At 34.7% G+C, this 20,903-nt stretch overlaps 1 protein-coding gene across 1 annotated transcript in view; it reads right to left on the reverse strand.

The window, feature by feature from the left end:
* si:dkey-91m11.5 (PH_BCR_vertebrate and RhoGAP_Bcr domain-containing protein) overlaps positions 1-20,903 on the reverse strand; it is a 94,058-nt gene that overhangs the window by 43,542 nt on the left and 29,613 nt on the right. Inside the window, exons 3-5 of the mRNA XM_056463446.1 lie at positions 6,235-6,419; positions 3,858-3,962; positions 3,530-3,715 (exon numbers count right to left, since the gene is read on the reverse strand). Of these exons, the coding sequence (XP_056319421.1) occupies positions 3,530-3,715; positions 3,858-3,962; positions 6,235-6,419 (476 nt within the window). The remainder of the gene's footprint in view (positions 1-3,529; positions 3,716-3,857; positions 3,963-6,234; positions 6,420-20,903) is intronic.

Consider the following 20,903-nt stretch of genomic DNA (forward strand, 5'->3'; position numbering starts at 1 on the left):
AACTGAATTTAGAAATAGTTTTGACACATAGTCACATAGTCTGTGAGCACAACTCTGTTTCCTTATAAACTAAAGAGAGAAAGAGAAAGTGAAAGTAAAGGCTGATTGGAGGAGGGTCATTCTTTATCCTCGTGCTGCAGATGGTCTGTTTAACTGTTTTCTCGCTAGAGAAGCGTTCAGTTTTTCCACTTACGGAGTCTGTCATGTAAATAGCAAATGTGCCATTGCGTGACGCAACTGACTTTTAAAGGGAATGGGAGATGAGAAAATTTTTATTTTAGCGTTTTTTAAAACAGCATGATGGTAAAACACGAACGTCGTTATGAATGTATTAATACATACACATGTTTGTTGTAAAAATTCATAATTATGACTAAAAACACTTCCGTGTGTAGCTATGCTGCCGTTGTGGCTGGTGTATTCTGGCAAATTTTCGTGTCCCTTGGTTTCGAGTGTAGTCCTGTAAAATCTCTGTTTCAAGGGTTATCTAGACCTTCCTCTTACCCCTATGTCTTCAAGCTAAAGAGAACTCCTACCCCTTCACATGAACACGCAAAACGAGGGGTGAGGGAAAGGGGTAAGGGGTAGAGTTGGGATTGGGCCTTTCTGTTTTTACAAAGTGCGATTCTAAAAAATAGATTTGATTTAATAAATTTTTACCATTAGAGGCTGGCTATATTCACACACTGTTGCCACACAACTGTGTTTATACCTCTTATAAAAGTGATTTTTGCCTTTAATGCTCTTCATTCTAAGGAAAAACATGCAATTCAAATAAAAACCAATACTGCACAGAAACATGATCTACACCCCTTGTTACAGCACCCGAACACCTTTCAAGCCCAGCATTTATAAGCGCAGCCCCTCTGATTTCAGAGTAGGACCCCCTGTCTGCTTTACATGCAGTCATGGCGCTCTGAAAAGCTTTCATCTGCGTGAGCATCAAGTCCTGCGGGCATCTATAAAGACGGGGGTAAAGTTTCAGTTTCCACAGCTAATTGTGTTGAATGGAATGATGTGGCTGCAGCTCGTGAAGCTCACTAAAGCACTTATCAAAGGAACGTCTCCTTAGGGAGCAGCAGAGAGACATGCTTTGATGATGACTGCCTTTATAAACCGTCTCTCAAAAATCTCTCTCGGTGGTCTGACAGAAACATCATGTATGGATTACTCGAATTAAACACGTGCATGTGGCAGCGAGAGAGGGGACAATTCAGATCTTATAATGATTAACAGTAACACAAGCATATTATTAGTTGATAGAAGCAGCCATTTTAATAACAGAGCATATGGCAGTATGAGCAAACCATTTATTATGATATTATATATAGTTGAGAGCAAAATTATTGGTATAATTATTTTCCAAGAGCTGTTTAATGAAGAAATACATTTTTCAATAAATTTTTAAGCAATAGTTTTAATAACTATTTTCAAGTTAAAGTTTAAAGGCTTAAGGTTAATTTAACTATTCGAGTTCAGGAGTTCAGTTAATTAGGCAGGTCAAGTTCATTCATTCATTCATTTTCTTTTCAGCTGAGTCCCTTTATTAATCCGGGGTCGCCACAGCGGAATGAACCGCCAATTCATCCAGCACATGTTTTATGCAGTGGATGCCCTTCCAGCCGCAACCCATCTCTGGGAAACATCCATAAACACTTACTCGCACTCATACACTATGGAAAATTTACCCTGCCCAATTCACCTGTACCACGTCTGGTCCGTTTGGACTGTTTGGGAAACCGGAGCACCCGGAGGAAACCCACGCGAAGGCAGGGAGAATATGCAAACTCGACACAGAAACGCCAACTGCCAAGGCTCGAACCAGCGACCTTCTTGCTGTGAGGCGACAGCACTACCTACTGCGCCACTGCCTTGCCGCAGGTCAAGTAATATAATAATAATAATAATATTTGTATATAATTTTATTCTAGCCAAACTAAAAGAAATAAGTCTTTCTTAAAACTGTGAAAGATTGACCTTGCTCTGTTAAACATCCCTTATGAAAAAATCATAACAATTTCACAGGACAAATAATTGTGGCTTTTAAATAAATAAATAATTTAATAGATTTTATGTCATGTTTCAGTTTATTTCATTATTCGCATATTTTGCTGTAAAGTCAACAAATTAATACAAAATTTATTGTAAATGCATAAAAATGCACATTCACATTTATACTATACTACTATATTGGTAATTGGCTATTTGTTGCAGATTTCTTCAATGTGTAATTGTATATGTTCCTTCCTTACAGAATATATTTCAAAAACACAAATAATTTATTGTAATAATATATTTTTTAATAGAATTTTCATACCATACTTTGTAGGACAGCGATTCTAAAATTTGCATGCCAATTTAAATTGAGGGTTTTATTTGTATTTATTTAGACAAAGTGTTGGCTAGGATAAAAGTTAATTAAAAAAACTGACATTTTAAGGTCAGTATTATTAGCCACAGTGGCGCAGTGGGTAGCACCATCCCCTCACAGCAAGAAGGTCGCTGGTTTGAGCCACAGCTGGGTCAGTTGGCATGTCTGTGTGGAGTTTGCATGTTCTTCCCGTGTTGGCGTGGTTTTCCTCTGGGTGCTGCGGTTTCCCCCACAGTCCAAAGACATGCGGTATGGGTGAATTGAATAAGCAAAAGTGTGTATGGGTGTTTCCCAGTGTTGGGTTGCAGCCGGAAGGGCATCCGCTGTGTAAAACGTGTGCTGGATAAGTTGGCGGGGCATGCCGCTGTGGCAACCCCTGATTAATAAAGGGACTAAGCCGAAAAGAAAATGAATGAATGTATTATTAGCCACCTTAAGCAACATTTTTATTTAATTGGCTACAGAACATACCACTATTGCTTTATATCCCTAAAACTACTGCAGATCGCTGGAGAATCTTAACTTTTACTCTGACTACAATTCTGCCATCACACGAACTACAAATCCTGTTGTGCACCTCACCCACACCTGTTCCTGTTTTACATTGATTACATTCACACAGCCAGAGGATAAACTGATTACATGGACTATAAATACACCACACTTGCACACACAATGCTGAGTCTTGTTCTACCTTTAGCATTACGAAGCGTTTGTCCTTGATGCATAAAACTTCTGTTTGAGATTATATCTCATTAAGATTATTTTTCTTACCACATTGGCAAATATTTTTGCTCGTTTAAGCAAATAATCACTTAATTTAGAGGTGTTTTTTCAGAAAACAAGACAATTTCTTATGCTATTTCATGTGTCTCGTATGTATGATTGAATATTTTTTAGATATTTTAATTGAAAACAGGACAAAACTACTAAGTTAGTTTTTAATTTTATTATTATAACAGCTCAGGGATGTTCGAGAAGCAACATGTTTGCACTTTCTTAATATTGTGGTTCTGTTTTAGAATAAAGGGTTGGAAATTAATGCTTTTCTTGTTTTTTTATCCGATATATCATAAAAATAATCGACTGATTAATCGATTATTAAAAGAATCATTAGTTGCAGCCCTATAACAGACCAAATAATAAATCACAGCTTACCAGTTTCTGAAAGAGGTCGCCCACACATTGGCGGTTGCTCCACTGTTGCACTCTGGGTAACAGGCCATCATAAAAGTCTTTGTGTATCTCATGAAGCTCAGGCACTTTGAAGAAAATGGTTTCTATCTGCTGGAGGGTTAGCATAGGCTGAGAGGTGGTGGCTGCAGCTTTCAGGGGCTTCATGGGCTGTGAAGGAAAAACAAGGGGTCAAAGAGGGTCCATCTGGAGTGCGATGTGCAAACCTCAGCAGTATTAGAATACTGACCTCTGACCCTTATTAGTGAGCAACCTGGCAGTAAAACAGACCCAGGAAAACTGTATTACTCACCACTAAGAGCGCCTCCAAGTGGCTGAGATAGGCCTCTTCACTGGCCAAGATCCCCGATAACACCCATTTCCTCATCTCCAGGCCTTTTTCCGCATCCAGTTCCGACTGGGAATGTCCAGGGTGAGAGATTGATAAAAAGCACAAACGCATTTAGGGTTCAGCCAAAAACACACATACCGTACCAGACTATAGGAATTTCCTCAGCAGGGTAAATCCTTGTAAAACCTCAAATCCGCTCATGTACAGATTTACAGATGTCAGCTATGGACAACATAATCCCATATGCTGATATGAGACAACCCAAAGAATAAAGATAAGAGATACAGGGGTCAAAAGTTCAGAGTGTACGCAAATTTACACAGAAGCATAAATGTTAAAGGACTCTTAAAAGCTGAAGTAGAAAAAACCCATAGTCCCCCCATAAATGAAAATAAGCTCTTTCACTCACCCTCATTTCATTTTCATCATTATCTTCAGTAGAACATTAGATTTAATTAGATGCTTAATTAGATGAAGTAGCTGGCGATTCATAAAATGCAATTTAATAACTTAAAGCACTTTGAGAGTCAAAAAACCAAACCAATCAAACATATACTGTACATACATGTTATTACATGTTACATACATGTTATATACATATACAGGGCAGGCAAAACATAATTTATGCCTGTGTTCCCTGATGACTGATCAATGCATTTATTAAAACCTCAGTGTATCATTAGGAGCTACGACTATTCATTTTGGTTTGCCTGGATGATTGTTTGACCCCAAAAGTTCTGTTTAACAAACACATTTTTTGAATCACCATCGACTCTAGTTTCCACTAAAAATCTTTTTTAATGCTCTATTGTAAAAAATTCAATAAATTAACATTGAATAATGTTATAACATAGACAGTTATGCTGTTTGCACAGTTAACATTGTAAAATTTTATTCATTCATTTTCTTTTCGGCTTAGTCCCTAATAATCAGGGGTCGCCACAGCGGAATGAACCGCCAACTCATCCAGCATATGTTTTGCGCAACGGATGCCCTTCCAGCTGCAACCCAGTACTGGGAAACACCCATACACTCTCATTCACACACATACACTACGAACAATTTAGCTTACCCAATTCACCTATAGCGCATGTCTTTGGACTGTGGGGGAAACCGGAGCACCCAGAGGAAATCCATGCGAACACGGGGAGAACATGCAAACTGCACACAAAAATGCCAATTGACCCAGCCAAGGCTCGAACCAGCAACCTTCTTGCTACCCACTGCACCATGTTGCTGCCCAAAATTTTATTAACATTTCCCCCCCCAAAAAATTACATTTTAAATGTCCATTTTGCTTCTGTAAAACAATTAATTGCATTCAAAATAAAAAGTTGTGATTACATAATATTTGTGAGTGCGCTGTTTATGTATATTTTGTATATAAATACATGCATGAATGTATATTTGTTCTGTTTGTTTATAAATATATAAAATAAAAAAAACATTTAAAATTTATTAAAACATTTTTATAAATGTTTATATTTATAAATAAGTTATGTTTAATACAGCAATAATATCAACATTCATTGAAATATTTATTTTATTGTAAGTGTTTTTATTTATATATACACATAATAAATAGACAGTACACATATATTTAGTATGCAAAAACAAACTTATATTTTAGATGTGATTAATCACTATTAATCTTTTGACAGCACTAGTACATTTACATTCATAAAGGTGACCTTGGACCACAAAACCAGTCATAAGTCTCATTTTGTTATTCTTTTATTTATACATCCCCTAATATGATGACCTGGTTTGAGATACAGCTATTTGAAAATCTGGGGGAAAAAATCACCTTTAAAGCTGTCTAAATGCAAAATACTAATCATAAATTGAGTTTTAATATATTCACAATAGCACATTTACAAAATGTATTCATAGAACATGGTCTTTACTTAATCTTTTAGTGATTTTTTGCATAACATTTTGGCATTTTTTTAATTGAATTTTGACCCATGCAATGTATTTTTGGCTATTGACAAGAACATACCTGCGCAACATAAGACTGGGTGCAGGGTTACATATGTGGGCCCCATATTTAAAATCCATGATACTTTGTTTTTCCTTATTTGTAAAGTCAAAGAATATCTATTGTTGACTTTGCTATATGAGCAAATAGGAACGCAACACTTGTGGTCAATCACCAGTTTGGATTTCTCATAATACTTTCATTATTAACAAAAAAGTTTATTAAGATTTTCATATGTCAGCAGAACCACCCGCAGAATTTTACACTTCTTTTACACTTTTTTTATACTCACTTTTATTTGCCCTATTCAGTAAATCTGGCCCTAAGACTTTATAAAGGTCAAAGCTAGTATCTTACTGATTTAGTAGACTCTGGGGACCCAGAAGAAGGAGTCTCTCTAATGCTTCGGCCCTTCGGGTGAAGGCGAGGAGAGAACAGAGGGTCGTCAGAGTAGGACACAATGTCAGACTGCAAACGCTGGTCGTCCCCTCGATCGCCATCATAAACATAAGCTGGAGGTGGAGTCCCACTAAACGGGATGTCTGCAAATGAAGAATACAGACAGGTCAGAGTGTCATACTTGACTAACAAGTGTAATATCCGCTTGTTAAAGCAACAGTACACCCGAGAAGGAAAATTCTGTTTACTCATTCTCCACTTTTTCAAAACTTGTTTGAGTTTCTTTCTTCTGTTGAACACAAATGAAGAATGTTGGAAAGCAGCAACCATTGAGTTCCATAGTATTTTCGCTCCTATTGTGGATGTCAATAGCTGCTGATTTCCAACATTCTTCAAAATATCTTCTTTTGTGTTCAACAACAGTGGACGATTTATAAATAATTACACTTTTTTATTCTTGGTTCATTTTTCAGGGTCCAAAATGAACAACAAATAGTATTTACATACTGGATGATCACTTTGTGAGGTAATACTATTAAAAAAAACATGATTGCAATGTTTATATCCATGCAAAATCTCAGATAGTCAGAGATGTAATTTATATTTTATTATAAATTGTTAAAATATTGGTGTCTGGAGGCAGCAAGTACCGGAGGCTGAAGTTAACATCACGATTTTAGAAAAGATTTGCTTTTGATGTATGATATGAGTATAAAGTGTTCATAAATGGCTATTGAGAATTTAAATGAGTCGAGCTTTGTATCTAGAAACAGTATTGCATGTCACAACTTAACAAGCGAATAAGAATTTATTAGCTTTAAAACCATATCAACAGCTCAGAATGCATGTAATACACAATAGGTCAATATAATATTAATGCATAATTTAATTTTTATCCCCTGAAAGTTGCAAACATGCCAAAACAGGTCAAGCTTTCCATCTTAAGTGCCTGAAATAATCAATACATCCGTCAGTTCAGCAGTCTCGTTCATCTTGTATCTCTAAATGTAATCCAAATAGAGGACTGAAACCTTAGCCAGAAAGACTCATCACTGCCTGAGCTTTCTGCTTTTTTGCAATAAGGATTTTGACGTATAATTAAAAGCAACAGTGAAAGTCTGCCAAGCGAAGACAACCGAAGCCTTTAGGAATTCATCACCCATTTCCAATTTATTCTTGGAAACATTATCTGCCATCTCTCTAAATCACAGCCTCAATTAAGCCTCCTGTTCATCATTAATGCATGACGCCACAGCTGAATTATTCAAAATGTGTGTAGTAAAATGCAGAGATTGAATTGTATCAATCTCTGAATTGTATTTTTATCCTCCGACAATGAAGATGGATTGGATGTTATTATTTTAACCGTTTTATTATTTATATTATGTCACTAGCACAAATTCTGACCCTACCATTTGAATATCGCAGCAGAAATCGAGACTCATTAGACCAGGCAATGTTTTTCCAATCTTCTATTGTCCAATTTTGGTGAGCCTGTGCGAATTGTAATCACAGTTTCCTGTTCTTAGCTGACAGGAGTGGCCCCCGGTGTGGTCTTCTGCAGCTGTAGCCCATCTGTTTCAAGGTTTAATGTATTGTGCATTCAGAGATGCTCTTCTGCATACCTCGATAGTAACAAGTGGTAATTTGAGTTACTGTTGCCTTTCTATCAGCTGGAACCAGTCTGGCCATTCTCCTCTGACCTCTGGCATCAACAAGGCATTTGCACCCACTGAACTGCTCCTCACTGGATACTTTCTGTTTTTTTTCCTCTGTAAATCCTAGAGATGGTTACGCATGTAAATCCCAGTAGATCAGCAGTTTCTGAAATATTCAGACCAGCCTGTCTGGCACCAACAACCATGCCACGTTCAAGGTCACTTAAATCACCTTTCTTCCTCATTGTGATGCTCTGATTGAACTGCAGCAGATCGTCTTGACCATGTATAAATGCCTAAATGCATTGAGTTGTCTAGGTCAGTGTTTTCCAACTCTGTTCCTGAAGGCACACCAACGGTACACATTTTCAATCTTTCCCTAATCAACCACACCTGACATAACAGGAGACTCCAAAATCTGAAGTTAATGGGTCAGATAAGGGAGACAACCAAAATATGTACTGTTGGTGTGCCTCCAGGAACAGGGTTGGGAAATACTGGTCTAGGTGACAGGTGTACCTAATAAAGTGGCCGATAAGTGTATATCACATGTATGTAAAAAAAAAAATAAATAAAAAAAAAAAAGAACTGTTAAACTAACTTTAACTAGCAATCTGATTATTTAAAGTACTGTAAAGTAGAGGTGATGTGAATTAGAATAACCAGTATCAAGTCAATGTTGCGTATGTGTTAAATACGTAAATCTACAGCATCAAATGAGTGCTAAAAGTCAGTTATAATGGTTTATTTTATGTAAAAAAAATCTAATTAATTGCCTTTGTTTGAGAGCGCTCATTTTTTTAGCAACTTGAGCCAACATTTTCTTCATTTGACCTGCTTGCTATTGTGACAGTGTTCATATATATCCCACACCTCCAGGGAATCACACTCATGCTAACCAAGAGAAACAGTTTAATGGGGGAAGTCGAGTCATGTCTTTATTATTCCTCCAGCCTGACACAATGAGCTAATGAACAATGAAAGACCAGTGGACTCCAATAGTGCCTCTGTCCTGACGGGGACCCTCTTTTACTGGCAGTGAAAGGATGATATGAAAGTTAGAAACGCTGGCGGAAATCTGAAACTGAAATCAAAGCAGTCCATTTAGGAGAAGCCCGACAGGACCCCATTGAGCGGAAACTAATACCTCTTAATCACTCCAATAGCAATGAATAATTCAACACCATTGTTCTTGTTTTAATTACCATTGATGAGGATTAAGGACTACATGGATGAATAGCCGCATTAGTGATGCCATTTTAATATATCGAGCATGTTCAGATTTAAAAATGAGCAGCAGCTGCTGAGATGGAGGCATGCAAATGCTCTTTTTACAGCCTCGATGTATAAAACAACTGTACTTATGCAAATGGGTAATGGAAAATTGAAAAGTCTGCTTTTCAGTTCAATGCAAGGACCACATACTTTAATGATGGGTTCACACCAAATGCAAAGGAGATTACATACAAAGTCAATGCCAATGAGCGAATAGTGGCGAATTTCCACATGGTGACACGAATGATGCAGAATGGACACTACGTTTGTTACGAACACATAGAATTCGCCTCAATTGCACCCTCTGCACAAGTCCAAGTAATACAATCATGCTCAAAATTCAAGTGAGGCAAAAAAACATCCTGTCAATAAACTAGCTTTGACATTAATATGAATCAAGAAATAATACAGGCTCAGTTCTTTGGGTTTGCCATTAACAGGTTTGTTTTTTAAGCAAAATGTAACTTTTTTGTTTTATATATTTTATAAACTTCTTTTAATGTGTCATCAAAAAAAATATAATAAGAGTATTAAAATTTAGAGCGATAGGTCAAAATCATCCCATGATTCTCAGATTTTACATTAAAAAATAACTCAATAACTCAAGAGGTCTGTTACCACTGCATAGTTTAAAACATTGTTGTGACTTTAAAATTCTAAATTGTTGATTACATTAAAACTTCTATGTTGCCGAATAATTTTATTACGTTATCAAAACAGGAAAATATTGATAATTACATCAATTTAAAATGCGGCTAATTTAAAGGTAAATATATCTGTCAATTAGTAATAATATTAACAATATTTAACTTGTAGCAACCCAAAGAAATTGGGTTGATAACTCCATAATTTCTCCACACTAATGGAGTTGTTTTGTATTTTTTTGTTATTTTTTATACTGTTTATATGGCACAGTACATGTTTTTGTCATTTGGCTAACATAATAAAGTTTGTTGTCTGAACTTCATTTTGCTAGATGTTGTAACTTGAACATATTGATGCAAACTGTTGCGTTAATTTTTTTGTTTGGTCAAAACAACATTTTTAGAGTGGTGTATACACATAATATGTATATATACACATTTGTAATTCAGCTATATAAACTATGAGAAATCTACATTGTATTCTCCTTGTCACCTCCTGGTTGCCATCTTCAATTCCTGAATACCTTTTGATGCTTGTTCAAACTACTTATTTAAAATGAGCTGAATCAACACAATTCTTGAGTTTTTTGCAAAACAACTTAATTATTTTATGTTCAGTTTGCTTAAATATAGAAAAACAATAAAGTTAACTTAATTGATTTGTGCTGGGACAACAAGAAGGTATAGTTTGGAACCCAGGATTTGTTGCAGTATGCCAGGACAGAGAATAAGACCTACAACTTCGATCCACAAAGAAGGTTAGATTAATAGATGTTAATGTATTTAATAATATGAGCAAAAAATAAACAATACTGAACAATACAGTTTAGTTTACATCAAATGATGGTTAACATTAGTTAATGAATCGTGAGTTAACAAGAACGAACAAAGAACATATGTTAACAAAGATTAAAAAATACTGTGATAAATATAATGTTCCTTGCTTGTTTATTTTAGTAAATCCATTAACCTACAGAAATTCATTGTAAAGTGTCACCATTGATCATTTTTGCATGTTAAATACTGTAATTAATAATATTCTAATCTGAAATTTTGAAGACACATTATCACTAGTTTATAGAATAAAACACAAATTAACATTGTACTCAAATAATGTACCTTTTAATGACAAATCCAGAGAACTCATAATAAGCTCTCTTATTGTTTCCAGTGTATCAAAATTATCCAGGAAAAATGACACCGTCACTCTATACTGTACATCAGTAGTGATTCACAGACTGCAGTGATTTGAGACATGATGAATCCTCATAGACTGTCCTGACAATTTTGAGTTATCTCTCTCTCTCTGTCTGTATTTGTAGAGTAAGTCGTCTAAAGCCCGTCATTCATTTCCTGCAGTCTGTGAACAGCTCAGCACTGGTGAGACGTCCAGACGCAAGCGTATCGACTATGTGTCTGTCTTATCTGCTGTGCTGATCAACTAAACTAAAACAAAGTCTGACGCTATATACAGCTCTGTGGACATACACACACACACACACACACACACACACACACACACACACACACACACACACACACACACACACACACACACACACACACAAAACACACATGCACACACACGGTGTATCAATACTGAAATCTACTCCCACTGATCCCCCACAGCTCTTGCTCTGTGCATTTAAACTTGTGATGTTAATACATTTTCAGTAGTCAGAACAAATTTAATAACAAAACATTGTGCATTTAAAATGTAATTAAGCATCTATAACTGTCTTCTTTCCAACAATATCTAAACTGAGAATGTAGACCAAATTATTCAGCAACTGTTACTGTTTTAGTTTGGGAAGGTAATTTTTGAGAAAATGCTTCTGACAGTGAGGGAAAGAAGAACACCAATATAGTCTCAGAAAACTTTTGCAGAAATCTTGTTTTGCATGCTTTCTGCATCAAATTTGAAATATAAAGTCATGACTCGTGAGACATTTGGCTTTCAAGGCATATTTTTTCTAGGTTATTATATGAGTGTTTTCATATATTTGTATATGGAAAAAAAATAACACAATACATTTTTTTTCTTTCTCATTACTTCATAATGTAAACTTTTTACCACTAAAAATACAATAAAACTCTTTACCACTTTTTTGGAACATAGTAAATTTCAAAGTGTCTTCTTTCCAATGATACCTAATTTTTGTTTGTAGCTCACTGGGGTCAAGAACTATTAATATTTAAAATTAGGTAGGTGTAAATGTGTGTATCAATATCGGTGTAAAGGTGTAAATCAATATTGAATTATCCAGAATATAAGTCAAAATAAAAACCCAAATAAAACCAAATAAAACACCTAAATCCAAACCCCCACCCAAAATAAAAGTCCAATACAATTAATACTAGCAAAACACAACATTTACTGCAGACTGGGGTCAAGTATGAGAGATAAATTTGAATTTGAACAGTTCTGTTTATTTGATATCTTTTTTATTATATTTTACCTATTTATTTACTTTTTGGTACTTTTTCTGCACTGTGAAAAAAATCTATAGAATTGATGGTAAAAAAGGCAGCTGTGGTTGCCAGAATTTAACCATAGCCCCTTTTCACATTTTAGGGTTTCTCAGTAGCGGAAGACGTCGTAGTTGGGTAAAATTAGAGTGCAGTAAATGGGAGAATGCAACAAATATTTTTTTTCACAATCCTATTTGCTGAAATATTAAAAGAAAAACTCCACAATGGTGTTATTAAGACTTTCAGAAAAAGGGAAAAAATTGTGTCAGATGGATAATGGCAGTCAGAGGAGAGAATAATGTCAAATTTACAGTTCCATAGACACTGCATTATGAATACCTCACATAAGCGGTAATTTGTTTTTTTGAAATTCCATGCAAAGTTGATATATATTCATAAATGCATATAAATGTTCATATGTTTAAAAAAAAATCTAAATATTTCAAAACGTTCAAGGATTTAAGATTATGATGACCGTTAAACGCATCATAACAGTCTTATAAAAAGCATCCAATAAAACACGGTAGGAACAAAAAATAAATGTCTAAAATTTTTGGTAAATTACTGTATTTCATTATTTTTTGTCATGCACCAATGTATTGAAGTACTATTGTCTGCACAACATAACTTTTTAAGAAAAAACAAAACAAAAAACAACCATAAGCAAGCACACACATAAAAAAACAACCATAAGCACGTACACACATAAAAAAACAACCATAAGCTTGCACACACATATAAAAACAACCATAAGCACGTGTGAATGAGAAAGTCATACGATGACCCAAAGTTCATCACAAACAACTTTTCCCACAAGCTAAGAAGCAAACAAATATATAGAAGACGCTCAGTGTCATTCAAACTACTAAACACCATCATGGTTACACACATAAGATTAAAGTAATGCAATAAACCTTATTTATCAACAATAGATGTAACATAAAACTTGAATGTGCTTAACTCAAGAGAAAAAATATATATAAACAAAACAAAAAAAAAAAACATAATAATGTAAAAAAGCACAAATATGAAGTGTCATGCAGGAAATTCTGGGATTATTCACCATATACAGTTGAAGTCAGAATTATTAACCCCCCACCTCTCCTCCAACAGGCAATTTATCATTTATATATTTTTCTTTCACTGTACAATATATTTTCACTGGAAGTGTGCACAATAAATAATTGCAGTGATATTTGGTTTTCAGTTGTTTCTTTCAACATCCATTGATCACACATGAAACTATTATATGTTTTGTCAATACAACCTTAGTTTAATATTAACACCCAAAACGACGTAACACTACCTTCTCTGTGTGATGTCATAAACACCATATTGCTTTTTGGTTCCTCTTATCTGATTATATGTTGTGAGAATGTTATTTTTGTCCGTAAGTTGGTAACAACCAGTACAGCGAAGAGACAGCAACATGGCAGCAACATTAAATTATGAGGTTAAGGTCTTGGAAGCAGACATTTATGTGGGTACAACACGACGAAAAATATGAAGCGAAGTTTTGCACAGTTTGCCGTCAGTTTGGCAAAGCAGCCACCTTTTGTTAAATAATTAGAACTGCAATAAAATACCTGCACATTTTCCATACTGCTCTTGTTGTTTCCATAACACTTAGAATTTATTAATACACTAAAATACATTTATTAACATTTTTAAAATATTTAAATTCTAAATTCACAGACGTTATTTTTGACACATTATTTAAACTATGTGGCTAAGAAATGGCTAAGAAAAGAAATATTAAGAAGCCTTGAATTTTCACATCTAGTTTCTACTCCATGACACCAACAAGACAACCAGCTGTTCACTCACTGCCATCCAAATCAACAGTGCAAAACAACAACTTATAATACATCCAGAAACACGGTGATTTACACAAATACCCCGAAAGACTATAAAAGTGTTGATGGAAAATTGAAAAGAGAGCTCCACAGCAAAACAACAAGTGTCCCATATTTCAATTGATTTATATAAGGCTTAGAAGACGCGTGTATGAGGACATCAGGATTGGACAAAAACGGAAGCCACTCAAATCCCTTCACTAAGAGAGAAACAGGAAAAAGAGGACTCCGGAAACCCAGAGACAGCCCTGCTGAGTTGCCTGGCATGAAGCCTGCTTAAAACGACAGAATAATAGACAGAGGCTGAACAAATAAAGAGGTAGAGGATTACAGAGCGAGATGGAGAGGTCTGGATTTTGAAGGAAGAGCCGTGCCAAAGGGCAGCGCGTGTTACTTTGAGATTAGCAGCTAGCATTGAGCTTATGAGCAAAACAATTCCTGTGGCTAACACCAAAGCCGCATGGACTGTGGAAATGGGATATGTTTCATACCAAGACATCCATACAAATATCCTGATGTCATTTCCTGCATGTTAGAAACAAGTGTTCAACATCTTTTTCATTAAGTCGCTGAGACTTTTTCTTGAAGGAGAAAAAACGGCCACAGTTTTCACATTATATTAAGCGACGGAACTCTTTTATATAGTGGTAATAATAAGGAATGTTTCTTCTAAACCAAATAAGCATGTAAGAATCATCATACGACGCTGAAGACTGGAGTAAATATAAAACTGTATATTTACTTTACTTTAAGATACTTTGCATTGAAAGTAATTTCTCAAAATAAAAGATTTCCCACATATTTTATAGTGTTTGCTGCAACTGTGGACATCAGGGCATACAACAAATATGCTTTTAAAATGTTTTGCATTCAGATGGCAACATTATCCAACAATCCTAAAATGTACACCAGGCCTGTAACTGATGATGCCATTTTGTAAAGAATCACTAATTGCCTGTCCACACACATTTCTGTAGTGTGTATGGATTAAACAACTTTGCATGCACAGGTTATCATTATTCATTCATTCATTCATTTTCTTTTCGGCTTAGTCCCTTTATTAATCTGGGGTCGCCACAGCAGAATGAACCGCCTACTTATCCAGCACATGTTTTACGCAGCGGATGCCCTTCCAGCTGCAACCCATCTTTGGGAAGGTTTTTCTTATTAGGCCTGGTAAATAAAAAAAAACTAATAAATAAATAAATAAATAAATAAATACAATATATAATAATATAATAATAATATATATAAATAAATAAAAAATACAATATATAATAATATAATAATAATATATATAAATATATAAATAAATAAATAAATACAATATATAATTAAAGCATATAATTAATAATATGTAATAAATAAAAAACAAAAAAATCTAGTATATAATTAATAATATGTAATAAATAAATTTATAAATACAGTATATAATTAATAATATGTAATAAATAAATAAATACAATATATAATTAATAATATGTAATAAATAAATAAATACAGTATGTAATTAATAATATGAAATAAATTAATAAATACAGTATCTAATAAATATTATGTAATAAATACATATATACAAATAAATAAATAAATAAATAAATACAGCATAAAATTAATAATATATAATAAAATAAATAAGTAAATAAACAAATAATAATAATATAATAATAATAATAATAATAATAATAATAATAATAATAATAATAATAATAATAATAATAATAATAAATAAATAAATAAATGTTTAATTACTGTATGGATTTGACCCATCAATTTGGTTTTGTTTTAATGTACCTGAATCAGAAAGGACTTTAATAAAGAGACCTGTGGCTCTTAATTTTATTTCATTAATTCAATTTTTGTTCAATTTCGCTGTTCATTTCTTTGAATATCAATAGCATCTGTTACATCTATAGCCATTGAATCAAGAATTGAGACATCAAAAACTGAAATGAATCAGATCTGAATCTAGTCAAACACTTTTACAACAATATGATTTTAAACTGTTTTAACCTTTCCAGGGCATAAAATACTATTGCCATGTAAACAAACATCCAATAATAACAACAACAACAACAACAACAACAACAACAATAATAATAATAATAATAATAATAATAAATGTTTCTGTTTTAGTTTTAAACTGTCAGGTAAAAACTCTTACAAGACTCCTTTCAGATACAGTACATTATAAAAAATACATACAGACAATAATGGTACTGAAGTTTATTAAAATAAAATAAATCTTATAATATCATATAGTCTACTTAAATATTTTACTATCCCTTACATAGTTTTGAAAAAACGATTTGAGCAGTGGTAGTGAACATTCTGTTAACAATCACCACAAAAAAAAATAATAATAAAAAAATCAGTACTACCACCATTTTGTTATTGTAAAAATTGTAAATAAAAAAATGCCGGACTTCCAAAAGCATCAATCTTCCTATGGAACTGGTGCATGTGGAACAAACCCACTGGACAGCGTGACTCTGAATCAGCCATTAAGGAAGTGTTCAGGGATGTTTGACCACAACACTCAACTTTCCACAGGAAACTTGCACGTTTGAAGCAAGGTCATCTTTCCAGCAAAAACATACATTCCAACAAACATCCACTCACACTCATTTAAACACCTATTAACATAGAGTTAATTAACATAGAGCACCTATTAACATAGAGCTGAAACAGCTAAAACAAGTGACAAGAAAATATGTAGAATATTCGTGTTCAATAAAGATAGAATACAGGAAACGTATTAAAAAAGACTGCTTAAAACAGGGTATACACAGGAATCTGAGTGAAATTCAATAACCCTTTAAGACCTTTTTTAAGACACTTTCCATACATTTTAAGACCTCATCACCACTTTAGGTTTTAACCGGTAACATTGGCGAGATTTTAACTTACAGTATATTTACTGAATGCTCATTGTAAGAAACATTATTCATACAGTATAATGAATAAAAATGCTAATCCAGCAGGTGGCCCCATAGACAAAGACTATAGAATAGTACAGTTTTGAATGGGGAAAAGCGTAACGTCAACATGGCGAATAAAGCCCCGCCTTCTAGTACAGGAGCCAATCATCGATCGTTAATAGACTGAGGATTCTGATGATGATGATGATGATGATGATGATGAGTGACTGATGACTGTATGATGGCTCACACCAGAAGAGAACTTCTGCAGATTTTGTGTGATTTGAACGTTTAGAAATTAAACTAATGAGACAGTTGTTGTTTAATTTTATTGGTGATTCTTAATATGAAATTTAAGCTTGGCAAGCAATTTTGGAGAATTTGTTGATTCCCCATTTAAACAGAATGCCTGAGCATACTGCCCGAAAGGCATTTCAAAGATGGCCGCGTAAAGTGACTTGCCTTAAAGGGACTTTGCTATAAAACAGCAGGAATAATGGCGTTGCTATAGTTACTACAGTAAACAAAGCAACGTGATGTTAAATCTAGCAGGATTTGATCGATTTCATAAACTACACACAATGTCCCTTTAAGGCAAGACAATTCTCTCGGCGGCCATCTTTGAAATGCCTCTCGAGTAGTATACTCGGGCATTCTGTCTGAATGGGGAAACATCTAATTCTCCAAAGCTGTTTGCTAAGCGTACGATCACATTACATATTTGGAATCAACAATCGACAAACGAAAATCAACAGTTTTAGGTTGCCCAAGCTAATGCACATGCGCACTTGAAAGGAACGAGATCACGACATTAACCTCATTTATGGCAGTGTTACACAGTATCATCCTCTGAATAATGCTTCGTCAGATCGTGCTGGTCTTCTGAAGTAATTCACAACTTGGTCTTGGAATCTCCTTCAGAAATGACAGCGACGCTTTGTCTACTAATTTGTGGGGCGTTTTGAGTATTTGCTGTCATGTGATGTGATGTTTGACAGGACGGACTCTACCTCGCGTTCGTTTCATACAAATTGGTGCACTTGGTTCATTTAAAAACTTAGATTTCAAGCTTTATGTGGATATAATTCTTATGTCTGTGAATCAAGTATTCACTGAGATTCAAGTGCGTTTGTTGACCACCAAACTTTTGTAAAAGCACACATCTTGTTTCCCCCAGCTTTTCCCCCGGAGAAACATCAGTCTATAACAATCAATGATCCTGTACTAGAAGGTAGGGCTTCATTCGCCATACTGACCATTACACTTTTCCCATTCAAAACTATGAGTGACATGTCTTGTGTATTCAAGAGTCTTTGCTATAGAACAGCAGGAATAACGGTGTTGTCTTGGCTCCAAAATTGGCAGGTTAAATTCAGACAAACTTTATCATAAAACTAGACATTGTATGATCCAAAATTTAATACCATGTAAAATATAATTTAAGACTTTTTAATACTTTTAAGGGTCTTAAATTTCTCTGAAATTATTTCTCTGAAATATTAATTTTTAATACTTTAAGAGCCCGCGGAGACCCTGTAAAATGAATTCCTGAGCACTGAAAGGTTTATGTTCAATACACGGAAATTAAACAATAAATATTTTTGATGTCTACCGAGTTCATTACAAATCTCCCATCAGAAAGTCTTTAATGAAAACAAATACTGACATATGGGACTACTGTGATTGATTTAGATATAATTTGATCCAAAATGGATACATTTTTCAATTTTAATGATCAAACTGGCAATTATTTATCAACCCAAAGCACGTCTCAGCAAAATAAACACACAGTTTATCAGTCAAAGGCTGTGAAAGTGAGGAATTCCTTGAAGCGTTTTCATGTCTGCACTCGCCCATCCACAGCCACTCTCATGTCATGCTCTCAAACAAAACTCAGGATTCAACCAGGAAGTCTTAAAAAGGCCTTCATTGGAACAAAGTGGGAAAAAAATGACACCCCCGCTTCCTTGGAAGGAAACATTAATAACTGGGAACATGTCTCTGAAATGACAAAGACTCAAATCTATTATATAATGCTATATAGATCCACAAAGATACTACCAGAGCTTTTGAACTCCAAATCACAGCCGTTTGGTTAGCAGTGAGCACAGATGTTTGTGTCTGCTGGCAGAGACTACAGACGCGTCACACAGTTCAACACGAGGCAGATTAAACTGTCGTGACGCAATATCAGCATTTCTATCCTGCGATAATACCAAAAAAAGAGAGAGTCACCACTCTTAGCCTTTTTTTTCTTGCACCAATATGTGCACACAAACCCCGACAGAATCGCACACAGATCATCTTAATCCCCGAGTTTGAATATGATCCTAAAGGGGGAGGAAAACACCAGATGTGTAAGGCCAAGGACAATCCATCTCAGGATCAGATGTGCTGATCTACTCTAACATAACCAGCTGCTGCTCATAGCTATCTTCTCCAACTTGAGGATCAAAGTTTATCCAATACCATGTTACACAGGCCCGAATTGGCTAATCAGGAGGACTGGGAGGATTCCCGGTTGGCCGGTCCATTTTTTGACCACAAGGGCCGGTGTCCCAAGCTGCCTGGACTCTCAACAGTCGCACTTTTTTTCATTTATTTATTTATTTATTTGACCAAAGCTTCACTTTTTAAAAATTATTATTGTACCGCAGCTCCACTCTTTTTATTCATTTTCTCGCAGCCCCGTGAGCAAAATGCTGCCTGCAGGTTAATAATGACGTAATTACCATTCTACTCCCCAACAGCAGCACCTTGCTCATCAGCAAAATCATTTGTTAAGAGATACAAGAGAGATGAAAAATAGATCATAAAAAGCGCAAAGGTGTACAACAACACATGAAGATGATGAAACGGCCAGTAAGTTAACGTTAAGCTAGTTAGGAGCAAAACAACGATGACTGCAAACCACCGTTAATGTACAGAACTTTTTCTTGTACTGTAGCTCTACAGCAGCAGCAGCCACTTGTCCATTTTGCTGCTAACATTAAAGAGCCAGGGCCTGTAACGTTACCAAGCACCAGCATGGGCCTAACACACAAGAATGGGCAGGTGTCATTGAGTGAATAAAACTATTCGAATTATTAATATTAAAAAATATTACATCTGCTCAATGAAAAATGCCCTGAGACAATTCATGAAATCAGATGATTCACTGCATTAATAAATTTGACTTAACTTGATCAGAAAGCTAAAAAGGGGAAAAACATGAAGCCATTTATTAAGTAATACTGTGGTTAAAAATGTCTGGCAGATAACAGTGCAATACTGGTTTTATTCTTTATTTGTGTTTAAGGACTGGATATCTGTAAACAATTTTGCACAGAATATATATTCAGATATTGCAGAAAAGGACATTGTGATGTTTTAAAGAATAGTGTTGGAGATTTAGCTACCCTTTAATGTTCTCATATTTATGAAAAATAATTTAAGTTATAAAGCAGCTCTTTCCTTGATAGTGTCATTAGAAAATTCAATATATTTAATTTTTTTTTATTTCATGTATATATAGCTTAATATATATTTGTATTTATTTGATATTTTTTAAACATTACATTGTTTTAACGATTTAAATACATCTTCCCTAAAGTACTAAATTGGAAATGATGCTATTTTATTATAGTCAGTCGTGACTATATGGGGGCCGGTCTAAGGCTTGAAACTCCAGGGCTGAAAAGGAGTCCCACTCCGGCCCTGATGTTACAAGATCTGAAAATGTGCAAATGAAACAGTTCATTTGAGGTTGGTCCTATGTAATCTGCAAAAAAAAAAAAGTGAGGGCTAATATCCCTTTCACAT

Source organism: Danio aesculapii, chromosome 8 (assembly GCF_903798145.1).
Source record: "Danio aesculapii chromosome 8, fDanAes4.1, whole genome shotgun sequence".
NCBI lineage: Eukaryota > Metazoa > Chordata > Actinopteri > Cypriniformes > Danionidae > Danio > Danio aesculapii.